Here is a 22870-nt window from a genome sequence, read left to right as displayed (position 1 = left end):
AGCAAAATGAAAAAAGCCGGAAGTGGCGCTGTGGCTCAAGTGGTAGAGCCCTAGCCTTGAGCTGAAGAGCTGAGGGACAGAGCCCAAGCCCAGAGTTCAGGCCCCACAACCGGACCCAAAAAATAAAGGGGGGGAGGGCACAAAGAGACTTTTTTTCATTATTAAGAAATGTTTCTGAAGAACATTTCACATGAGCTCTCTATCTTTTAAACAATGAGATTTTTAAAAATGGGCTTTCTATTCTATATGGACCACGAATTGGTCCAGACTTTATCTCCTGGAGTAAATCAAGTTCCTTATTTAACCTTGCACTCTACTTTGTACCTACCTTACAGTAGAAGATGACACCATGCCTTATTTGAAACTGAACATCCAGGACAAACATGAAGAACTTGAACATAGCAGGGAAGTCTCCCTTACAGCCAAATTCTAAAATGCTCCCTGTAGCAGGGAGGAATTGTGTTGGGCCCTGCAGAACCTCTGGCCTAATTCTGAGATGACACCTCATCAACCATTTCTTCACTTAGTATCTTGCTCAATCAATATTAGCTAATTTGGTTTTAAAATATGCTCTTCCATCCCTTTACCCATCAAGAAAGGGGGAGACACGCAGGGAAGGGGCTGATTGGCTGCTCTTGTTGACCTATTTGCATGGCCTTGGCTAAGAAGGAGGCCTTCAATCTCAACACTTTAAATGTGCTAGATTCTCCTCTTATTCCATTTTTAGAACTCTCAGCATTTATGGAAAACAGGTATATATATATATGTAGATATGTAGATATAAATATATACAGGTCTGTGATGAGGAATGTACATATATGATAGCAGACCTGTATATTATAAATAAAATAAGCAATATATTTCCTGAGTACACATATTATGTGTGTCTGTATTTTGTATGTATTATATTGAGTAGTACATTTTCTGTTACTAATGTATCTGAAGCTGGGTAATTATGTATTTATTTTTAGCTTACAGTTCTAGGGGCTGAAAATTTAAGATTGGGTATCCACATCTCTTCAGTCATTGGTAAGAGTACCCGGAGCTGCACCACAATACACACAGAAACAGAAAGGGACCTGGCCAGGAACATAAGGGGTGGAGCTTGTGGGTAGCCTTACTTTATAACAATCTACTCTGTAGAGAATGTGGCTCTGAGATGTATATTGGTAACATCACTGGAATTCGAATAGAAGAAAATGAACACCTGAACAAAAAAAATTATATATACATATATATACACACACAAAGAGTTCCTATAAACTCAAAAATGTACAATAATTCATTAAAGACAATGTGGTTCATTAATTACATCCAAATTACTTGTGCATGAGTTCAGTGCATCTACAGATTCCACCACAGTGGAAATATCTTCATCCTTCAAAGCTCTTCTGCTGGTTCTCATTACTTCCTCTCTCCTTTCACCTCAGGCCCTGAGAACAGCTCTGTGTTTAGTCACAGCTCTGTTTTGTCATCTTTGGAAGAAAATTATGTAAATAGAATCAAACAACATGTTCCCTTTTGTCATTGGCTGCTTTCACTTAGCATAATGCCTTTAAGCTGAGGTCGCCAAATAGCTCATCTAAAAAAAAAAAATTAGGGATGGACCATACTCTGCCCACCCATTCACCTACTGGAAGACGTTTGTGTTGGTTTTAGTTTTTTATTGCCTATGAATAAATGTGTTATAAAAATTTCTGCTATTGCATCCTTCTTGCAAGTTTATTATTTCTGTTATACTTTGGTTCTACATCTCTTTCTCTATACATGCATAAATAATTATGTTTTGGAGATATATCTATATCTAGATCTATCTATCTATCTATCTATCTATCTATCTATCTATCTATCTATCTATCTATCTATCTATCTATCTATCTATCTATCTATCATCTATTGGAGAATGAGCTGTAGTTTGAGCACTAGGAAAGAAAATAATGGACATTTGTCATTTAGATGGAAAAGAATAGTACCAGGAAAGACAGAGCATTGGAGATTAGAGCACCTGCAGAACCTTGCATCAGTAGGTGACTTCGGATCCCGGCCAAGTTCTTGCTGAAGGTAGAAAAACTGATTTCAACGACAAAGAGGATATATCTGCTTCACTAGCTTTAACTTATATTCTGCAAGTTATTGACTTATCCAGGTCACTGGAATTTAAAAACAAACTGCAAATGAATTAAATAGAGATGTTGACGCCTGTCCAAAAAGTTGCTCGCAAACACCATTAAGGCACGCGTTTCCCCAGCAGGCACAGAGCAGAACTGTCACCGCGTGCACCGCACGAAGCATGTAGGAGCGCCCCTCCCTCCGGCGCACGCCGCCAGGATACAAGCAAAAGCTCCCGATCTTCCCGGGGCGCGTGCCCGCGAGCTGGTGGGCGGCAGGGGGCGTGGAGACCGTGGAGACCGTTCCCTTGGAGCAGCCAATCAGCAGCGAGGCTCGGCGGTGGCGCCAGTGACGTGATTGCACTTCCCTCCGCCCCACTGCGGGCGGACGCCTGTCGCTGTCAAGCCACGCAAAGCTCTAGCGTGAAAGGAGAGGGAGGAGGAGGGCTTAGGGGCCCGCCGGCTGTCGGAGGGCGGGCAGGTCGAGGGAGCGGGGCGGAGTGCGCACGCGCAGCCGCTCGGGCGAGGAGGGACTGGGATGAGGCGACGCACGCGCGCGCACGAGAGGCCCGCCGGCGGCCGCGGGTGGAGGGGGCGGTTCCTCGAGTGTCGGCGACCCGAAGGCGGGCAGGCGGGCGGCAGGTGCCGCCGCGGCCGGCTCCGCAGCGTCCCCCGGGCCCCGCATCTCCTCCTCGTCGTCTACCAGCGGCGATGAGCCGGGCCCCGTCCGGGGCTGCACCTGCCGGTTGCCCATCATCACCCCGCGCCTCCCGGCGTGACCTCGGCCTCGGCTCGCGTCGGGCCCCCGCGACGCGGCGCGGCCGCTGACCGGGAGCCGCGGCCTCCTCCGCCCGACTGAGTCCTCGCTCGGGGGCCGCGCGGGGGACAGCGCCCGGCCCCCTCCCCTCCCCGGCCCCACGGTCCTCAATGTCTCCCCGGCGGGGAGGGGGCTGCCTGGGAGACACGCTGAGCGGCCCCCCCTCGAGGCCCGTCGGCCGAGGCAGCTGCGTCCAGCCCGGCGCCCCGCAGCCACCCCCGGCGGCGGCGGCGGCCTGGAGGAGCCGCGCACCCGCCGCTGCTCCCCGCGCCTCGCAGCCGCCGCCGCCCGGCGTCCCCGGAGAGGGCGGCGGGCGCCCACCGGGGAAGATGAAGGCGGAGGGGGGCGACCACTCCATGATCAACCTGTCGGTGCAGCAGGTCCTGAGCCTCTGGGCCCACGGGACGGTGCTGAGGAACCTCACCGGTAATTTGCTGCGCCCGGGCGGGGGCTGGGGCTGGGGCGGGGGGCTGCGGACCGCCCCCTCGCCGCGGTCCGTCCTCCCTCGCGGAGGGTGGGGAGCGCTCCTGCCGCCCCACCTCCCGTGCACCCCGCGTCTGGGCACGGGGAGGCGGGGGTTAATCCGATCCACGGCGGCATCCGCCATCCCTCGGCGCGGACGGTCCCCGGGAACGTGCACGACCCTCCCCCCGCCCCCCCCCTGCGTCCCGCCCGGCGCGGGGAGGGCCGAGGGTGGCCCTGCTTCCACACCCCGGAGCGGGAGACTTGAGCACCGTTAGCATCGGTGTCATTACCGTCCCCTCCCCCTGGCACGCACAGGCACACGCACACCGCTCCTTTCTTTTGAGATCTCCCCCCCCCTCCTTTTCTGGTTTTACTCTCATTTTCTCTTTTCTGATAAATCTCAACCCAAAGACAGGATCCACATTGCCCGCGATCTCTGCTTTGACCGTTCATTTGTTTTTGTCGACGAGATGACTAAGTAGATTATAACGGGTCAGGTGCTGGGCCAAGGTCTAGTTCATTGGAAGCATGTTAGCTGCATCGGTCTTCTCTCTCCCTCTCGTTTCCTGGGGTCAGTCTGTCTCCAGCCTCAAGTGGCTGCTTCTGAGACATCAAATCATTTTTGTGTAATTCCCTTCATTCATGGAGGCTGTCAGGAGTTGGACTTGTGGAACTATATTCTAACATCACTTTCTCCTTGCTAGAGTGAGCATTTACTGGATACTTGGAGTCTAATCTGTAGGTTTGCTTTGTGGACAGAGTTATGGGGGTGTTATTGTGAAAATGCACTCTAGGTTCTGGATTTTAATCTACATACAGCCTTTGAGAGTAGTATTCACCAGAAGAAGATGCAGTTACAATTTGGTGAGGTTTCCGGGCTTTTTCTCAGAAAAACAATCCTAAAATCATGCTCAGGATGTAGCTCTTCGAATAAAGTATTCATTTTAATTCAACATTAATATTTCAAAATCTGTGATGTTTAATTGACTAATAATGTGTATATAACAAGTGCATGCATATGTAAATATAGCACATGCATATATATATATATATATAAAATGATAGAGTTCACAGAAAAGTTCTTCATAGAATTTATATGCCACAAGGATAAGTTTAATGGCACCTATTTTCTTGAAGTAGGAAAATTAAGGTAGATTCCAGATTGATTCATGGTAACCTCACTTTTTAGATGTAATTATTTACACCTTATTTTTATTTTACTTTGTTGTTGTTGTTCTGGTACTGATGCTTGACCTCAGGAAGGGCCGTGAGCCCTTGCTTGGCTTTTGGACACACAGCCACCATGAGCCATTTCTGGCATTTCGATGGTTAATTGGAGATGAATCCTTTGAATTTATGTACCTTGACTAGCTTCAGGATGTAGATCCTCAGATCTCAGCTGCCTGAGTAGTCAAGATTATAGGCCAGGGACCAGAGGAACCTGGTTTGACTTTATATAGTTTTATAGATCTGAAAAACTAAATTGACATAGAGGCCATTTCATGATTTAGAGATTGATTGCCTTATCCTTTGTATTTAACTATTTACCTACTTTGTCCATGTTTTCATTCAATTCTGCTTTGTATTTACGTTTTTCATATTTCAAGATTATCATTTATGTTTATTAGAGTTAAGTGGTAAGGATGTAATAAAACATGTATTTATATGTGTTAATGACTAGCTTAGTTCATCAAAGAGTTTTTAGAGAAAGTTCATTTTGGGAGTCAGAAAGTAAGTGAAAATATAAATATTTCTTGGCCAAAGTTAACAATATTTAAAAATACTGTTATTGTGGCTTCCAGTTTCATAAGCCAATTGTTAGATTGACAATAGCAATTACCAACCCAGAGTTAGCTTCAGTTACATCTCAATGTGATCTTAACAATGGATGGCTTAACATAGGCTTGCTGTTTCATAAAGAATATACTGAACATTCAAAGGTAGAACTGAGGAGGGGCTGGGAAGGTGGCTCAGTGGTAGAGCGCTTGCCTTGTATGCCTGAGGCCCTGGGTTGGATTCCTCAGCACCACATAAGCAAAAAAGAAAAAAGCCGGAAGTGGCGCTGTGGCTCAAGTGGTAGTGCGCTATCCTTGTGCTGAAGAGCTGAGGGACAGTGCCCAGGCCCAGAGTTCAGGCCCCATGACCGGACCCCCCCCCCAAAAAAAAAGGTAGAACTGAGGAGGGATGGAGGAATGTGGAAACCATTGGGAAATAACTAAGGTTATATGAAGAATTCTATGCAAGTGAGTAAAAGTGCCAGAAGGCAAAGGTATGTTTCATAAGCCTATCATTTATTGAGTACACTTTATATGTTATTTCTAATCTTCAGAGCAACTCTAAAAAGTATATTTATGAGAAAACTCAGGAAAATTAAACTGCCCTAAACCAATACAGAGCAACTAGCCAGCTGGGCTTCTAGTAGGCTTACATGTGGTCCTTGGTCTGCAGAAGGCCTTTGAAATCATTTGGGACAGTCGTGTTTCTCAGATGCTTCTCTTTGGCTCTTAGCTGCCATCCTTATAGCTGCTTGGGTTGAAAATTATGTATGCTCTAACAACGATGTTATAAATATGCAAATGAGCCTCGGCCTAGTAAAGGTTGCCCACCACTGCAAGACTCAAATCTTTGCGGTTAGTACTTCTTTTTCTTCTATACCATGCTTTTTGTCTGATGTCAGGAATGAGGTTAGAATTCAGGACCTCATGTTTGTGAGGTAGGTACTCTACTACTTGGGTCACACTCTGGCCATATTTTGATGTAATTAGTTTGTAGATTAGATCTGGTGGTTTGTTTGTTTGTTTTTTTAAACCTGGCCTGACCTATGCTTTCCATGTAGCTGGGGTTATTAGCACCTGCCCCAAAGGCTTTGCTTGTTGATTGAGATGGGTGTTACTAACTTTTTGCCCTAGCTTGCTATAAATCTTAACTTTCCTGATTTTACCTCCTTAGTAGCTGGAATTAAGTACTTGGCACACAGTAAGTGTGAAATACATGCTTATTGGATTGAATTTTAAAAGTTTTCCACATTGCATTTTTCAGCTATGTCTTCTTGGAATGAATATGCTTATTAATGAGGAATAATATGTTTGAACAACTTTTTTGATAATTGCCTTACATAACTTTAAAACATACACAAACCTATTTAGCACAGTTATATTCTGTGCAAAGTACCACACTATCATGTTTATTTAATCTTAACTATCTTCAGAGAGATCTTTTTCTTCAGTTTATAAATTCAGACATTGAGGCAGAGTAACTTCTATCCCATACCCAATGAGTAGAAAAGTGATTCTCTTTGGTTCAGATTGTAAGATCTAAACTAAGTCAGAAGGCATTTTATTTTACAATAAAGGAACATAAGGTAAAACCAGACTGACTTGGATTTAAGAAATGACTATGAAACTATTGCAGGAATCTGCTTACTTAAATAATAGAGGGAAAATGTGCCCTTGTTTCTGTGTTTTTCTTTATACAAACTGAACAAGTGTAATGTTATTCTCTTTATATGTTATGTCATAGGCAAAGTGGGAAAATATATTGGACTATTTTATCTGAAACTGACCATTAAAAAGTGGTCTGTATAGGAATTTCTTACACACACACACACACACACACACACACACACACACACACACACACACACACACACACACACACACACACACACACACACACACACACACACACACACACGTCAGTTGTGGATCCTGAACTCTAGGCTTCAGCTCAAGGCTAGCACTCTACCACTTGAGCCATAGCACTACTTCCAGCTTTTTTTGCTTATGTGGTTCTGAGGAATCCAACCCAGGGCCTCATGCATGCAAAGCAAGCATCCTACCACTTGAGCCACTTTCCCAGCCCAGGAAATAACTATTTTAATGATAATGATGTTTAGAAACAACACTGTAGTGTTAGAATTACATTTTGGAAGCCCTGAATTACCATTGTTACCAGTTAAGTGTCAGTTTAATGGCAGAGGCAGGACTGGAGCCAGTGTCTCCTGATTCTTGGTTCTTTGCCTTTTCTTTCTGTCTCCAGTGAGGCTGAGAATGTGAGTGGAACTGCAGTAATCCTCACGTATCCCTGAGGAATACATTCCCTCAGTGGTTGCCCGAAACCAATATCGTACTGAATCCTATTATGTACTTCTTTTCCTACACATGTATCTTAAGGATCACATTTAGCTTACTCTAGGCGCAGTAAGAGATTAACAGTAAAAACTACAACCAAACACTTATAACAATACACTGTGACAAAATTGTCAGCATCACTACTCTTGTGCTTTGGGGCTAAGATTAAGAAAAATTAGCTTGGTGCTATTGACTCACACCTAAAATCCTAGCCACACAGGAGGCTGAGATCTAAGGATTGCAGTTCAAAGCTGGCCCAGATAAAAAAGTCTGTAAGTCTGTGAGATTCTATCTCCAGTTAATGGCCAAAAAAAGCCACAGTTGGAAACTGGCACTAAGGAGAGAGGGAGAGGAAAAGGGAACAAGTATCTGAACATAATCCTTATGATTCTGCAATTGTTGAGCTGAAAACAGATGGTTCCTTAGTAACTAACAGGTGGGTAAGGTACTCAGGGTGGATACTCTGAACAGAGGGGAAATTCATATCTTAACAGACAAGATGCTGTTGTGTTATGCAAAGTTTTAAGCAATTAAAATCTTAGGAATTATTTGTTTCTGAGATTCTGTGTTTAATTTTTTGTTTTAATATTTTTGAATGTCAGATGACTTAGATAACTTAGATAACTTAGACCATAAAACCTCAAGTAAGGGAGCAATACACTAATTTGTTGCCATTGTCTTTGTAAAAGTTAGGAACCCATATAAATATATCCAATGTAGAAATCTTACAAGTTTAGTCTTCAGTTTATTTTCTTTCCCCTTTGGGGACACTAGTATGAGGATTCCATGTAAAGTAGATTAATCTCCAGTGATCTGTAGATCTGTACCTTCCCCAGGTCTTGTAATTTCAGGATTCCTAAATTCTTTTAGACTGTCAATAGTTTATATTCTTTCTTCAGCTTACTGAAGTAGAGAAATAAATGGCTTTCTTTCTTCCTCAAATATCGTTTTCTTTTTCTGAATGTGTTCTAAATTCCCACATCTCAATCTAAAAATAGTCAGTATTATGTCCACATTTTCAATTTTTAGGATAACTTGAATAAAAGAAAACCTGTAATAAAGTGTATCCTTTATTTAGTTTTATTTTCTTCAAATGATTTATTTCCCACCTTTGTGTTCTGACTCAAATTTGGTTGCTAAGGATTTAGAAAAGAATTTTTACTTAGAAAAAGACATGGTCCTTAAACTTTGGCATAAACACAGAACCAGGTTGGTGCTAGAAAGAGGGATAGTAGGCTCTAAGAAAGAGTAGAGGCTGAGTTAGATTCATCTCCTCTCTCATCAACAGCAAGTGGGGGAGAGGTACTCCTTTTCTCTACTCATGGCAAGCATTGAGAGGCTTGGAATTCAAGTTCAACGAGCAAAAGTTATGTGTGTGTATTTCTATTATACTTATATACATATGTGTGAGTATACAGATGCTCCTTGTAGCTTTATATCTTGATAAATCCATTATAGTTGAAAGTGCAGTTAGTACTTAGTCTAGCCTACTTTAAATGTACTCAGAACACTGACATTAGCCCATACTTGGGCAAAAATCATCTAACAGAAAGAATGTGCTGAATATCTCATGTAACTTTATTATACATAAAGTAAAAGACTAGAATGGTTGTATGCATATATTTTTATACCATCAAAATATAAAGGTGAAAATTGTAAGTTGAACAATTGGTAATTTGGGCACTGTTTATAGAAGTATGTACTTAAGATGTTCATAAGCATATTATTTTAGTTCCCTTTTATACTTTAAAGTGCTAAGCCATGTTAGTGTTACTTTTCAGTGTCATTAAAATAAAAGAAATTGAGAAAAAGCTAGATCTTAGTATTTCCCTGTCTGGATCAGCTCACACTTAGTGGTACAACCAGCACCTTCCTTCAGAAGCGTTCCAGGCCGGTGTGCTTCCCTCACTATTGCCATGCCGGTAGGATTTGCTCCACTGTTAGAGGTGAGTTTATATAGATGGAGTGAGTTCATGTAGATGAAGTGACTCCAGATACCCATGTAGAATTGTGTAAATATAATTGGTACATATAGGCTTACTTACATATTTTACTTTTCAATGTTTTTGCTGAACCCCTCCATTTATTTTTTTTCTGAAATATATGTGAAAAATTCCATTCTCTTTTGTGGTATAGAGCTAACTAGTGAATGTTGGTAGGATTTGTACTTCCTAACTTTTTAGGAAACATACCTGTATATCTGAAGGAAAGCATTTAATTCCCATCTGATGAGTATATTTCCATACTCTCTGCAATATGAAATCCAAGGGCTACATTACTTTTTTTTTTTTTTTTTTTTTTGGGTCCGGTCGTGGGGCCTGAACTCTGGGCCTGGGTGCTGTCCCTCAGCTCTTCAGCTCAAGGCTACCGCTCTACCGCTTGAGCCACAGCGCCACTTCTGGCTTTTTTCTTTTTTGCTTATGTGGTGCTGAGGAATCGAACCCAGGGCCTCAGGCACGCAAGGCAAGCGCTCTACCACTGAGCCAACTTCCCAGCCCTACATTACTTTTCTTAAGCCTATAGCAGTTTCTGAACTGGTTAGTGTTAGGGCTTCTCAGGTTGAATTTTTGTAGATAAGTATTAGAATAAAGCTCATTTATCTTTCCTTTCATTGGTGACTGAAAGGAAGGTTAGGGAAAATAAGATAATCTTGGAGTCAGAGTTACTAAAGGTCAGCAGAAGCAGAAGCAGAAGAAGAAGGAATTGGGATTAAAATGGTCAAATGTAAGAGGACTGTCATGACAGTGAAACCATTGAACTTACATAATATTGGAGAAACAATTCTTATTATGGCTATATTTATTCATTATTTATTATGGGTCAGGTATTATGTCTGACATTTTACATGTATCTCACTATCATTAAACATCACACAATTTATTATCTTATTTAAATATGAGATTATATAAGGTATGGAATGCTAATTGCATATTTTAATCAGATTTTAACAGTAGAAACATCATAGACTGCACAGTGGCAGTACAACACACTTAATAGAGGTCTCATTAGGCTATCAGATTTCATCTAGTGATCTTGAGTTACATAGATTAAGCCTTGGGAAAAATAGGCTTTTTATCAAAGTTTAAGAAAGAAGAATCAGAATTTTTACCTTAGCCAAATGCTGGTGCTAGCGTATAAATTTTGGAATGAGATCTAGGAGCACATAGGCACTTACTATGGTAGGTTTTGGAAAAAATGCAAATAGCTTTGGGTAGTATAGATTGATAAGGCAATTAACAACAGCTGATTAATTAGTGCTAGCTTATTATTGCCCTTCACTTGATATCATGGTGTATGTTCATGTGTTTGAAGTACATTGATTTTCTAATTTTTTTCCTAATTCACCAGGGCTTGTAAATCTGACATACAACAGTTTATATGCAGGCTTTTAGTTGCAAGGAAGGAGTGTGATATATTTCCTTTTAAGAAATTCTGCTTTTCAGTAGTTAACATTTAATACTTCTCAAGATCCTGGACATTGTTCCCAGAATATTATACATATTATTTAATATGATCCTCATAATAATGCAATCCATTTGAACTCTATTTACATAAATGAGAAAACAGGCACAGAGAATATAATATCTTGCCCCTGCTTACAGAGCATGCAAGCCAGGACTTGAAAATTCATCACTGTCAACCCAATTGAGCAAACATTTGAATAACTGCCATGGACTTGGTGCTGTTGTAGATGCAAAGGTAAATAACACATGGTTTACTGTTCTCAAAAGCATAGATTTTATTGAGTATTGACTTACAAGTTTTTATATTCATGGTCTAATAATAACAATTTTTCTCTAATTTAGCCATTTAGAATGAGAAATATGTCTCCATTTCTGATGTTGAAGACTGCTGGATCTGGTTCAGGATCTTAGGGTGCTCCAGTCTAGCTGTCAGCCAGGGCTACATTCTCTGGTGACTGCCCTGGAAACTAGAAGGCCAGCGTCTAAGCACACCCAAATGGCAGGTGGCAGGAGGTAGAGGGCCCTTCTGTGGATTGCTTGAAGTATAATTTTCCTCAGAGTAAAAGATGGGGAAGTGGGGTGGAGAAACCAAAATAGAAGCCATAAAATGTTTTATAACCTAATCTTGGAAATGTTGCCATACACTTTTGCTCTTTTCTGTTGGTCAAACAGACATTGTGGGAGGGAACTATACAAGGCTTGTAGAGGACCCTTGGGGGCTGCAGGAAGCTGGCTGTGACAGTCATTAACACTAGAGATGGTAAGAATGAAGCAAAGCCTTTAAAGGAAGGCTAGAGACAACACAGAAGACGGGATGAAGGGGATGAAATTTCTGTAAATGGTGCTTCGGAGAAATGCTGTTTGTTATATAGTAGCATTATATAAAATAGTGATGACTTTCTTTTCAAAGGTTAATCTTGGCATTTTTTGGTTGAGTTCTGTGCTAGTTGTACACACTGATGAAGAGATGTGAACCTCAAGTCAATGCCATTAGGAGCTCCTGGTCTTAGAAAAGTTAGCCAATTTTAAGTCGTTCTGTGGCTTATTGTGTTCAGGAAGACCCAAGCAGTGAAATTCAGGCAACAAAAGAAGAGCTAAAGAATGAGAAAGAACTTGTGTATGGAATGGCAGAGAGGTGGACTGCTTGGGGGTGGTCCAGGAGTACCACACTTTTAGGGCTCATCAAGTCTAAAGGTAGGTAGTATGCTCTCTTGGATGTCTGTCTAGCGTTTCCATCAGTGATATGAAACTAGATTTTTATTATCAAACTCTCTTTTCTTATTCATTCCATGAAGTACTTTAGTCTGCTGTGGGTTCTAAGCCTAGCACATAAGAGAATCACCTGGGGCTGTTATATAGATTCAAGGCCCTAGTCCTCTGCATGGGATTAGGATACTTGGGAAGATACTTCCGTGACCTCCCTTTCGTCATACACTGTCAACAGTTTTCGTGTTGATGTGGAGGAAAGGCTAGTCTAAAAATTTTAATGAGTTAAGGAAAGTTTAGAGATGTCATTAGGAGTTAAAGGAATAATTTACTCGTTTTTATATAAACTTGTTTCATGTAATCTTTGGAATTACGCCATTTTTGAAGTGGGGTTTCTTCAGACCTTGAGTATGCCAATTTGTAGGGTGAGGTTTAGAATCAACAAAATCTTTGTTCTTTTAGAATTTAATTAGTATTTCTTTTAAATTGGCTTGAAATCTCTGGATTTAGTATCTGAAGGTCCCTTCTAGTTCTCAAGCAATAATTTTTTTTTCTTCTCTTTTTAAATCCATTGTGGCCCAGCTGCTTCCTCAGGATTGCTATCAGAATAAATAGCATTGAAGATGTGATGTTCCAGTCTGACCTGGCTTTGCATTCCTTACTAAATTTTCCTGGTTATGCTTTTATTTCCTGATCTGTCCCTTATTCAGATACAAGTTCAGGATGGTGTTTTATTAAGAATTTTGTTGACCTAACAGTTCATTTTCAGCACTGAACATATAGGACACATAATGAGATCGTAAAACATTTTACCTGGGATTATTTTTAGGATGGTGTTTGATTTAAAGAAACACATTGTTGCTTACTATTTTTTAAAAATGTCTCACTTATAACTTAGCTCAAAGGCATACAGGTATTAATATTGAAAGTGCTGTATAATTGCTGCTTTAATTCATAATAGATTCAGATTTTACATTTAAACTATATACTTTTATAATTGATTAATCAGTTGTGAGAGCAAATTAAATGGCATCTTGGAGGAGGATTGTGATGGCTTAAATATAGAGCAATGTTTAAGGTTTTTTTAAAACAATTTTAACCTGATTTCTTTAAAGGAAGGGCTATTGTGATTGTTGTAAATTATAAACCTGGATTTCTTTTTTCCTTTTTTCTTTTTGCGTTAGTCCTAGGGCTTGAACTCAAGCACTTTTACTCAAGGCTAGCACTCTACCACCTGAAGCATAGCTCCATTTCTGGCTTTTTGGGTAGTTAATTGGAGATAGGAGTCTCACAGGGAAAGCCCAGGCTGGCTTTGAACCATGATCCCAGATCTCAGCCTTCTCTGAGTTATTAGGATTACTGACTTCAGGCTAAACCTGTTTTTCTAGTAATTCCCCTTTACTGTTCAGTGATGGGTATTGTAATTTTCTATTTGAAATTATATAATTAGCAAGCAAGAGGATAATTTTGTTTAAGTGGGTAATCAGTACCCTTGCCATATGTTTTAAAAGGCAGGATGTTAAAGTAGTTCTTGAAGGAGCTACAGTTGATTGTGAAAACTAGTGCTTTTGCTCTCTTCAAAGAAGCAATTATTAAATATTTATAATAGCTTCAACTTGTGGTATGTGAGGTCTAAGTGAGAAAATGCAGGAATTTGAGTGATGAAAAGGTAAGAAAAATGTTTTGTTTTGTTTTTAAAAGGAAGTATTTGCCTTCAGTTAGCCTTCTGTATTTCTCACTTCTTTATGTAAAGTGAGGCTCTACGTACAGTCAGGCTTCTACCTAGAGTTTCCTTTAAAGTGCTTTGTAGCATAGGTATGCTGGCAGTTGATTCTGCCAGTTTTTTTCTTTCTGGAGAAACAGAAGTCGCTTTTGCCTTCAGTTTTCAAAGATATTTGTACTGTGTATAGATTTCTTTTTTAAAGTCACTTCCTTTTCCGATATGGTTAGAGATGTTTTTGATTGGACTCCTTCTGAAGAGAAACTTTCCAGGCTTAATCTTTATTTCTCTGTATACGGTGTTGTCTTCTCCTATTACCTCGAGTGTTTTCATCTTTGTTTTTTAGTCATTTCACTGTGATGTAGCTAGTTGTATGCTAACGTGGGTGTCCAGTTTTGATCTATTACTGGTTTTAAGTTTTTGTTTTAGAGAGGAGCTATTGGTCTTGCTCTGTATTCTCTGAGCATCTTAGATTTGTGGCTCAATGTTTTTCATTTCTGGAAAATTTTCAGTTACCATCTCTTCAAATATCTTGCCTACCACCTTCTCTCTTTCTTCTGGGATTCCAATTACATACTTGTTAAAACTATTTAAAACTTCAAATAGTTCCCAAGCTCTCATGTTCTGTTTCAGTTTTATTCATTTCTTTATAGTGTATCTTTAAGTATAGATACTTCAGTTAACTGTCTCAAATGTATTTGAAACTGTTAATGAAATTCTTCATGTCTGATACTTTAAAAAGTTTTTCTGCTATTGGATATTGAGCTCAGAGTCTTGTGGTCGCAAGGTAGGTACTCTTTAATTTGAGCCATGCCTCCAGTCCCATTTTGACTTGGTAGACTTTTTGAGGTAGGGTCTTACTTTAATGCCCAGGCTAGCCTGGGCTGCAGTTCTCTTACTTGAGTGTCCCTAGAGGTGACAGGTTTGTACCACTGTGCCAGGCATAAGAGGTGCATGCAACTGCACTCAGCCATTGAGAGAGGTGCAATCTTGAGAACTTCTTATTGCATGTGGTCTTGAACCAAAGTCCTCTGATCATTGCCTCATACGTTGGTAGCTTTATAGACTTGGGCATCCCTGCCTAGTTCATTTCTTTAATTTTCTAAGATGTTTTTGATTTTGGTGATTTTGGTAGTTTCCATAACTCTGCCAAAATTCCCCATCTGTTATGTGTCCCCCACTTTCCACTAGAACCTTTAATATGTGTGTAACAGTTATTTTACAGTCCCTATCTATCGACTCTATATATTGGGTTTATTTGAGTTAGATTCTCTTATATGCCTTATCTCCTGAGTGCATCTCATTTTTTTGTTGTTGAACACAGTGCATAGAACATAGTGTGTAGAATTGTAGAGGCTGAGGTACATAACATTTATTTTTGGAAATGGGCTGCTTTTGTAAGACCAGTAGTGTGAAGACTTGATTTAGTTTTGAGTTTTGCTTTTATTATGCTTACTTTCAGTGTGCAGTATAATTCAAAGTCTCTGGAGGTCATGGTTGTTGTCTTGTGCTTCTGATGGAAGCAGTCTCAGTGTTGGTGCTCCACTGTCACTTTTAGTCATTTCTGCCCACCTGTCTCACTGTTGGATCATTGTTTTTTGTTACATAGTGCTATGCTTTTGGTGGGAGTTGTCCTGGTTCTGTTTTAGTCTTAGGTGTGAGATGTTTGTTGGGGTCTTTGGGAGTAAGTTTCCTCAGCATTCCTGCCTTTCTGAACTATACTGGCCATATTCCTTCCTGTGTCTGTGATTGCTCTTGAGTTTCCTGTCCTCCCCTTGGCAGTACTTGACATCTGGAACAAAATCTCAGGCTTTAGTTAATTTTGTGCTTCGCTATGCATAGAGATTTTTGTTTTTCCTTTCTCTAAAGTAGAGATGTGTTCTTGTACCCTAAAGGGATTTTCTGTCCTCTCCAATGGCTGAAGGAGTTCATTTTGCATACAAGAAAGATTCCTAGAAACAGGCAAGGTGTCCTGTGTTTCCTCTAGCAGTCTATGGTGACCTCCCCTCAGCCTGCATTGCCAGGTGGCTCTTTCCACTACCCAAGAGAGACCAGTGGCAAAGAGCTAATGAGGAAGTGTGTACATTGCTTGTCTCTCACTTGTGTCACTTACAAGGCTGACATGCTAGCCCACTGTTGACCTTTGAACAGTTATAAAAATTAGAGTTAATTTCCCCTTACCTATTTTGTGGTACCTTCTGCAGCTCCTGAGCAAGAGTGGTATTTTTCTCTGGAATTTGTTGTCATATACTTCTCGAGTCATGATGTGCTAAGGACAAAAATTGCAGACACTAGAAATTTGAGATTAACTCATTTTTAAAACATGGGAAATAGCATATATATAGATAGATACATATGTGCATATATATATATATATATATATATATATATATATAAAGGAATGCAAGGAATTTGCTGGTAAATGTATCCACATTTTTATTCTTGACAATTTCTTGTTTTTAATTTCCTTATTACTTGCTTCTCACTAATATTTGGATAATGTTGGACCAAACTTCCTTTTCTGTGCTTATAAATAGTATGCTATAGTAGATCATCCAGATGTCCTAGCCAGAACTCTGTGAAGCCCGATGTCATTTCCCATTTACCCCTGTCATTCAGGCTGTAGAAGCAGTTTTCCTAGATGTTGCTAGGGTCATGCCTAATTTTAGGCCTTCATTGCTCCTAGGACTCTCTCTCTCTCATCCCTTCAAGTCTCACTTTACTATAGCTCTTTCAGTAGTATTTCTAAAAGGCAAATTTGATTGTATAGCTTTCTTATTTAAAATCTTTAGTTGGGTTCCACCCTTACAATAATACCCACCTTTTTTAGGGCCTATAACACCTTTCCTATAGTTATTTGTCTCTAGCACACTGGTAATTTACACCATATTTCTTTGGCCAAATCTCTGGCCAAGCCAGAGATTTTGCAGTCATACACAGTTGCATGATTTGAACATTATGTCTTGCAACAGAGGTTTCTCATCTTGGCTGTATGTGAAAATCACCTGGGAAGTATTTAAAAATTCTAATGTCCAGTGTCTGCTTAGTATATATGAGGTTCTGGGTTCAGTTACTAGCACTAAAAAATTAAACAGCAATTACAGTTAAAATTCTTGACTTTGTGAGCCATATGGGCCCTGTCACAACAACTCAGCTCTGCCACTGTAGCATAAAAGTAGTCACAGACAACATGAACAAGCATGTCTATATGAAAGTAGTCACAGACAACATGAACAAGCATGTCTATATGCCAGTGAAGTTTTTTTGATTCTGAAATTTAAATTTTGTATAATCTTTATGCATTATGACATATTGCTCTTTTGATAGTTTGACATTTCTAAGTGTTAAAGTCATTCTTAGTTCACAGACTGTTCAGAGACAGGTGGTGAGCTGGATATGGTTCCTGGGTCAGACTTACTTAGTCTTAGACTGGAGAAGTTTTCATATTATAAACAAATTACTTCCCAGAGAGCATAGTAAATTATGTGGGCCATGTCCCCAGTTTCAGAGTTCTCTGCTCTTAGAAACATAATGGGAGCATGTTCTATCCCTTGGACTTGCTGGGATGAAAAAGCCTGAGGTCAAGTAGAGATCACTTAATTTGAACACAAATTATTTAAAAGTATAATATGAACTATTGCTACAAAATGGTAGAAAATCATTAATAGCTATATAATTGTAGCCTTATAGGTGTGGTATTTTTATCTTGAGGCATAACATAAATAGAATTTTCAGTATCAGCTAACAATTGACATTATTAGAAGGTTAGACAACCAAGTTAGGTAACACTTTTCTTTTAACTATTTTTAAAGATTAGAAATATATTTATGTTTGTCTAATGATAGATTTGGTGTTTATGAGATTGGGACATTTAAATACACAACTCATATGTAACTTTAGCCCAGAACAGTGATTTTCATCTGTACTGTAAGCTAAGACTGTGTAAGAGATTTGATTTAAAAAATAGTGGTTTAGGTTTTAAAAACTTCAGACAGTGTCTCAGTTGTAATCTCAGTTGTAGCCATTGGCCTAATAAAACATCTTTTGTTCTTCTTTGCTGAATTGTTAAAAAATAATATATTTGCAGTGGAAATTGGGATAAGTATTATAGAATGGTTGTTATACATAGTGAAGGATATGTAAAATAGTTTCATCTATCAGATAACCATTGTTAAGTCTTCTATTCCTATAAATTAGGAGCATTCCATGCCTACTACTCTTGGGCTACTTTTTTTTTTCTTGGGCTACTTTTTATTCAGTATTTTTCTTATCATCTAAGTTCATTTCTTATCAGTATATTTATTTAGATAGTAAGAACAAAAGCATAGAAGGTAGTTGTGAAATTCATTCTCATCAGTGTATTTGTTCAGAGATTAAGAACAAAAACACAAAAGATAGTTTGTGAGTGGTGTCATAACTATTGCTGATGAGAATTGCAGATTGACAGCAGTACTATTTCTACTATTGTTTGTAGACTAGAATAAATTATAACTCTGCTGATTTATATCTTACCAAAAGGTAAAAAAAATATACTGTACTAATCCTGGCAAAATTAGTTAAAGATGAAGACTATAAACAACTTTGCATGGGTAAAATGACCCAGAAGACTTTATGCCCAGGAAGAAGGTATCTTCCATTTTAGTGTCTTATGGTGATTGTGCTTCAGAGTGTCTGTTTTTGTGCTATTTTTTAAATTGCTTAATATTTTGTGACTGGTAGCAATGCCGTCTTCTGGCCTCCTTTTATTGTTGTCTATATTCAGGAAACTTGTACTAGGTGTGCTATAACTTGAGTCAAATTCTCCCAATTCTCCCATTGACTCCAATTTCTTCTTCTTTTATTTATTTATTTATTTATTTATTTTTCCATTGGTCTTGGGGCTTGAACTCTGGGCCTGGGTGCTGTCCCTCAGCGCTTCAGCTCAAGGCTAGTTCTCTACCACTTGAGCCACAGTGCCACTTCCGGTTTTCTGGTGGTTCATTGGAGATAAGAGTTTCACAGACTTTCCTGCCCTGGCTGGTTCTGAACCACAGTCCTCAGATCTCAGCCTCCTCAATAGCAAGGATTACAGGCGTGAGCCACGACTGACTCCAATTTCTTGTCTCTCAAGTAAGCAGGCATTACTTGGAGCTGCATTCAATATGGTTTGGTGTTCCAAGTCATTACTTGTAAATTAGTGAGTCCTGTTTTGTCCACAAAATCAAGTACCAATCTGGCTGTGCTTAGAAAAATATGGGCTTTGAAATTGTTGTGGATAATTCTGATTAGTCTTTGCTGGTTTTTTTAAAATTATTTTATTGTAAAGATGCTGTACAGAAAGTTTGCTGGGGTTTTGTAATGCATAGTTTTGTCTACTTGTATCATTGACTAAGCTCATGCATAACATAATAGCAGTCAATATCTCTCTTGTTTCCAGTACATTCAGGGTACTCTCAACCTGTTCTATGCCCTTGGTATGCCCACTTAAAACATCAAGTCCTACTCTGAAAACATTACAGGATGGAATAGGAGAAACCCTAGGTCTCCTTGGCTCAGGCCGAAATTTTTTGAATAGAGACCCGGAAACACAACAAATCAAAGAAATGTTGGACAAATGGGATTGCATAAAGTTGCAGAGCTTCTGCAGGGCAAATGACATAGCTAGCAAGATCAATAGAAAGCCCATGGATTGAGAGAAGATCTTTACTAGCCATACAACGGACAAGGGTCTCATATCTAAAATATACTTGGAACTCAAAAAATTAAACCACCCAACAACAAATCCTCAAAGAAACAACTGCCCAATAAATAAGTGGGCGAAAGACTTAAAGAGAAACTTCTCTGAAGAAGAAAGAAGGATGGCCAATAGACACATGAAGAAATGTTCAACATCCCTAGCCATAAAAGAAATGCAAATCAAAACAACATTGAGATATCACCTCACTCCAGTTAGAACGGCAAAAATCAAGAACTCTAACAACAACAGATGCTGGAGGGGATGTGGACAGAAAGGAACCTTACTTCATTGTTGGTGGGAATGTAAACTTGTTCAACTACTTTGGAAAGCAGTATGGAGGTTCCTCAAAAGACTTCACATAGAACTCCCCTATGACCCAACAATCCCACTTTTGGGCATTTACCCAAATGTTTACAAACAAGACCACACTAAAGCTACCAGCACAACAATGTTTATTGCAGCATTATTTACCATAGCTAAGATATGGAACCAACCCAGATGCCCCTCAGTAGATGAATGGATCAAGAAAATGTGGTATATATACACAATGGAATTCTATGCCTCCATCAGAAAGAATGACATTGCCCCATTTGTTAGGAAATGGAAAAACTTGGAAAAAATTATATTAAGTGAAGTAAGCCAGGCCCAAAGAAACATAGGTCCCATGGTTTCCCTTATTTGCAATATCTAGTATATGTATGAGTCAAGCAGAAAAGGTCAGATAATGTGATGTCAGGAAAATGAACCCTTAGATATGTATTTTAATGTTTTTTTCTTTCATGCATGTGTTTCTAACGCATTTATAAGATTATCTTTTTGTTGCTTTGTATGTCCCTCCCCCACAGTATAACCCCTGCTTTCACTATATTTGATGTCAGTATAACTTATGGAGGAGATGGGGAAAAACCAGTTGTTTAAGGATACAGGTGGACCTGTTGCAACAATGAGAAGTACAAGTTGTCATGTCCAAAACGAGCTTTACAACGTTGGTGTGGGGGGGGGGGGGAGGCTGGGAAGGGATGTGAAGGGTAAACCAAAGGAGGAGGCTGCAATGCTTGGTAAGAAATGTACGCATTATCCTGCCCATGTAATTGTAATCCCTCTGTACAGTATGTTCACAAATAAAATAAAATTAAAAAAAAAAAACAAAAAAAATCAAGTCCTACTGGAACACATAGTAAAGAGCAAGACTGTGAAAAGAGTGATATGTTAGATGTATTTGTCCAGATTTTTGTGGTACAGTCAATTTGGAAATAATGTTTTAAAAAACTTTTTCACGTATTTTAACAATTTTCTGTTAACTAATATGACCTTTTAACTTTTAGAGTGCAAATCGGGACAAATATATCTCAGCGATGAATTATTGAGTAGGTCCAACAGATGAAGACAAGGTCTGATATCCCTTCTGTCCTCTTAGTAGCTTTCTTTTCTCGTGAGGCCGTGGTCACCTGTTCTTGCTCTACCCTTGGGATCCTGAACTTCTTTTCATCTAAGCCAATCATAGGATCCATGTAAATACCCTGGTACATGCGTCCTCAAGGCATTCTTTCTTACTGGCAGTGGCTGAGGCATCTGAAGGAGATTACCACTCAGTTGTACTCATCTATCCTATAATTCAGAATAATAGAAGTAACTCACAACCTAACTTTAAAACTCTCAACAGACTTCAGTTTTTGTTCATGATAAGTAGTATATTTTTTTTAAATAAGAGAAACATGAAATTCAACTTGATTTTGGGTCAGTTTGTTTAAGAGCAGTTTGCTTGATGAGCAACTGGGCAGGTCATCAGAGAATACTCTGAGGTTTGATTTTAGGTGTATGGTCCTATTGATACCTATTGTAAGTTAAAATATTTTTTATAAAGATCCTAGTGAGTCTTCATAAAGTATTAAACTTAGAATTCATATTCATTATTGTCAGTTATATTTTTTGTTGAGGTAAATTATGTATTTAGTAGACAAACGATACTATTTCTTATTTTCTGTTCCCTCATTCATAAGCTTAGATATCGTCCAGAAATTATTCCTTTGGATTATATTAGAAGGATAACAAAGAAAAGGCCTTTTGGGGGTGGGGATACAGGGATTAGATTTGTTAAGCTTTTCTAAATGGGCTTGGGATCCAAGGAAAATTGTTGACTTCTAGAAGAATATATTGATCTTATTAGAAAAGAAATATGACAAAGAAAGATTTTCACAGGGCATGTTGATATAGGAAGATGATATTTCAGATTGGCTTCAGCCATCTTCAAAGTCTAGTTATGACCATTAGGTTTAAATACAGGAAAAATGAGGGGCAGGGGCAAAGGCTTGTATAGTTTGAGTCCTGGTTACAGCTGGTTACAGTCTGGCTGGACATTATTTCGGTGCTGGTTTTCCTGGGTTCCCGAGAAGTTACCACTGCTATCAATGAAGGTAGCAGTCTGGTTCATATGAGGTGATTCTTCCTGCTCCAGGGTGCAGTGTGAGCATTCTAGGTAACTGTCTTCATTTAGAGATGATCTATCTATGAGGCTCTACTGTTCCTTATGTTACCTTTCAGTGAGTCCAAGTCAGAAAAAGATCTATTTAAGCCAAGTGCTGGTGCCTCATGCTTGTAATCCAAGCTACTCAGGAGTCTGAGATCTGAGGATTGCAGTTCACAGCCAGCCCAGGCAGGAAAGTCCTTGAGACTCTTATCTCCAATAACTGGGAGTAGTGCTGTAGCTCAAGTGGTAGAGCACTTGCCTTGATCTGAAGAGCTGAGGGAAAGCACTCAGGCCCAGAGTTCACGACCGACAAAAAAAGAAAACACACACACACATACACAACAACAACAAAAAAACGATTTAATCCCTAACTTCTGGAGCAGTACACCAAATGTTAGCAGAAATTTAGGGCAGTTAAGTTGACTGTGGTCCTTGCATTTGCAGAAGAAGAATTCAGGCAAGATATGAACATAGTAAAAGTGATAGGAAAGTTTATTAGAAAAGAAATATGGCAGAGAAAGAGAGCACATGGCATAGACATGTCATGGGAAGACAACTTAGCTGCTTTGTGTCCTCGTCCTCATCCAGCTTGGCCTAAGGTTAAGCAGGGAGAAACGGAGTCCTTGGCCTTCTGATTGGCATAAGGTCGTGGAGCCAAAGGTTCAGTGCAGCATCCCATTTCCTCATTCTTCTGTCCTTCTTACTTCCTCATTCTTGTATCCCCTGTCCCCATTCTGTTGTTAGGCAACAAGTTGTGGTTTTTGTCAGCTTATCCTG

At 39.7% G+C, this 22870-nt stretch overlaps 1 protein-coding gene across 1 annotated transcript in view; it reads left to right on the top strand.

Annotated features, from left to right (window-relative positions):
• Positions 1–2659: 2659 nt before the first annotated feature.
• The window catches only part of Tmem170b (transmembrane protein 170B), a 31396-nt gene continuing 11185 nt past the window's right edge, over positions 2660–22870 (top strand). Inside the window, exon 1 of the mRNA XM_070024563.1 lies at positions 2660–3351. Within this exon, the coding sequence (XP_069880664.1) occupies positions 3036–3351 (316 nt within the window). The 5' untranslated portion in view covers positions 2660–3035. The remainder of the gene's footprint in view (positions 3352–22870) is intronic.

This window comes from Dipodomys merriami, unplaced genomic scaffold (genome assembly GCF_024711535.1).
Source record: "Dipodomys merriami isolate MVZ:Mamm:240054 unplaced genomic scaffold, mDipMer1.0.p SCAF_16, whole genome shotgun sequence".
NCBI lineage: Eukaryota > Metazoa > Chordata > Mammalia > Rodentia > Heteromyidae > Dipodomys > Dipodomys merriami.
Note: the sequence above shows the minus strand (reverse complement) of the source record. Positions and strands in the feature narration are given on the sequence as shown.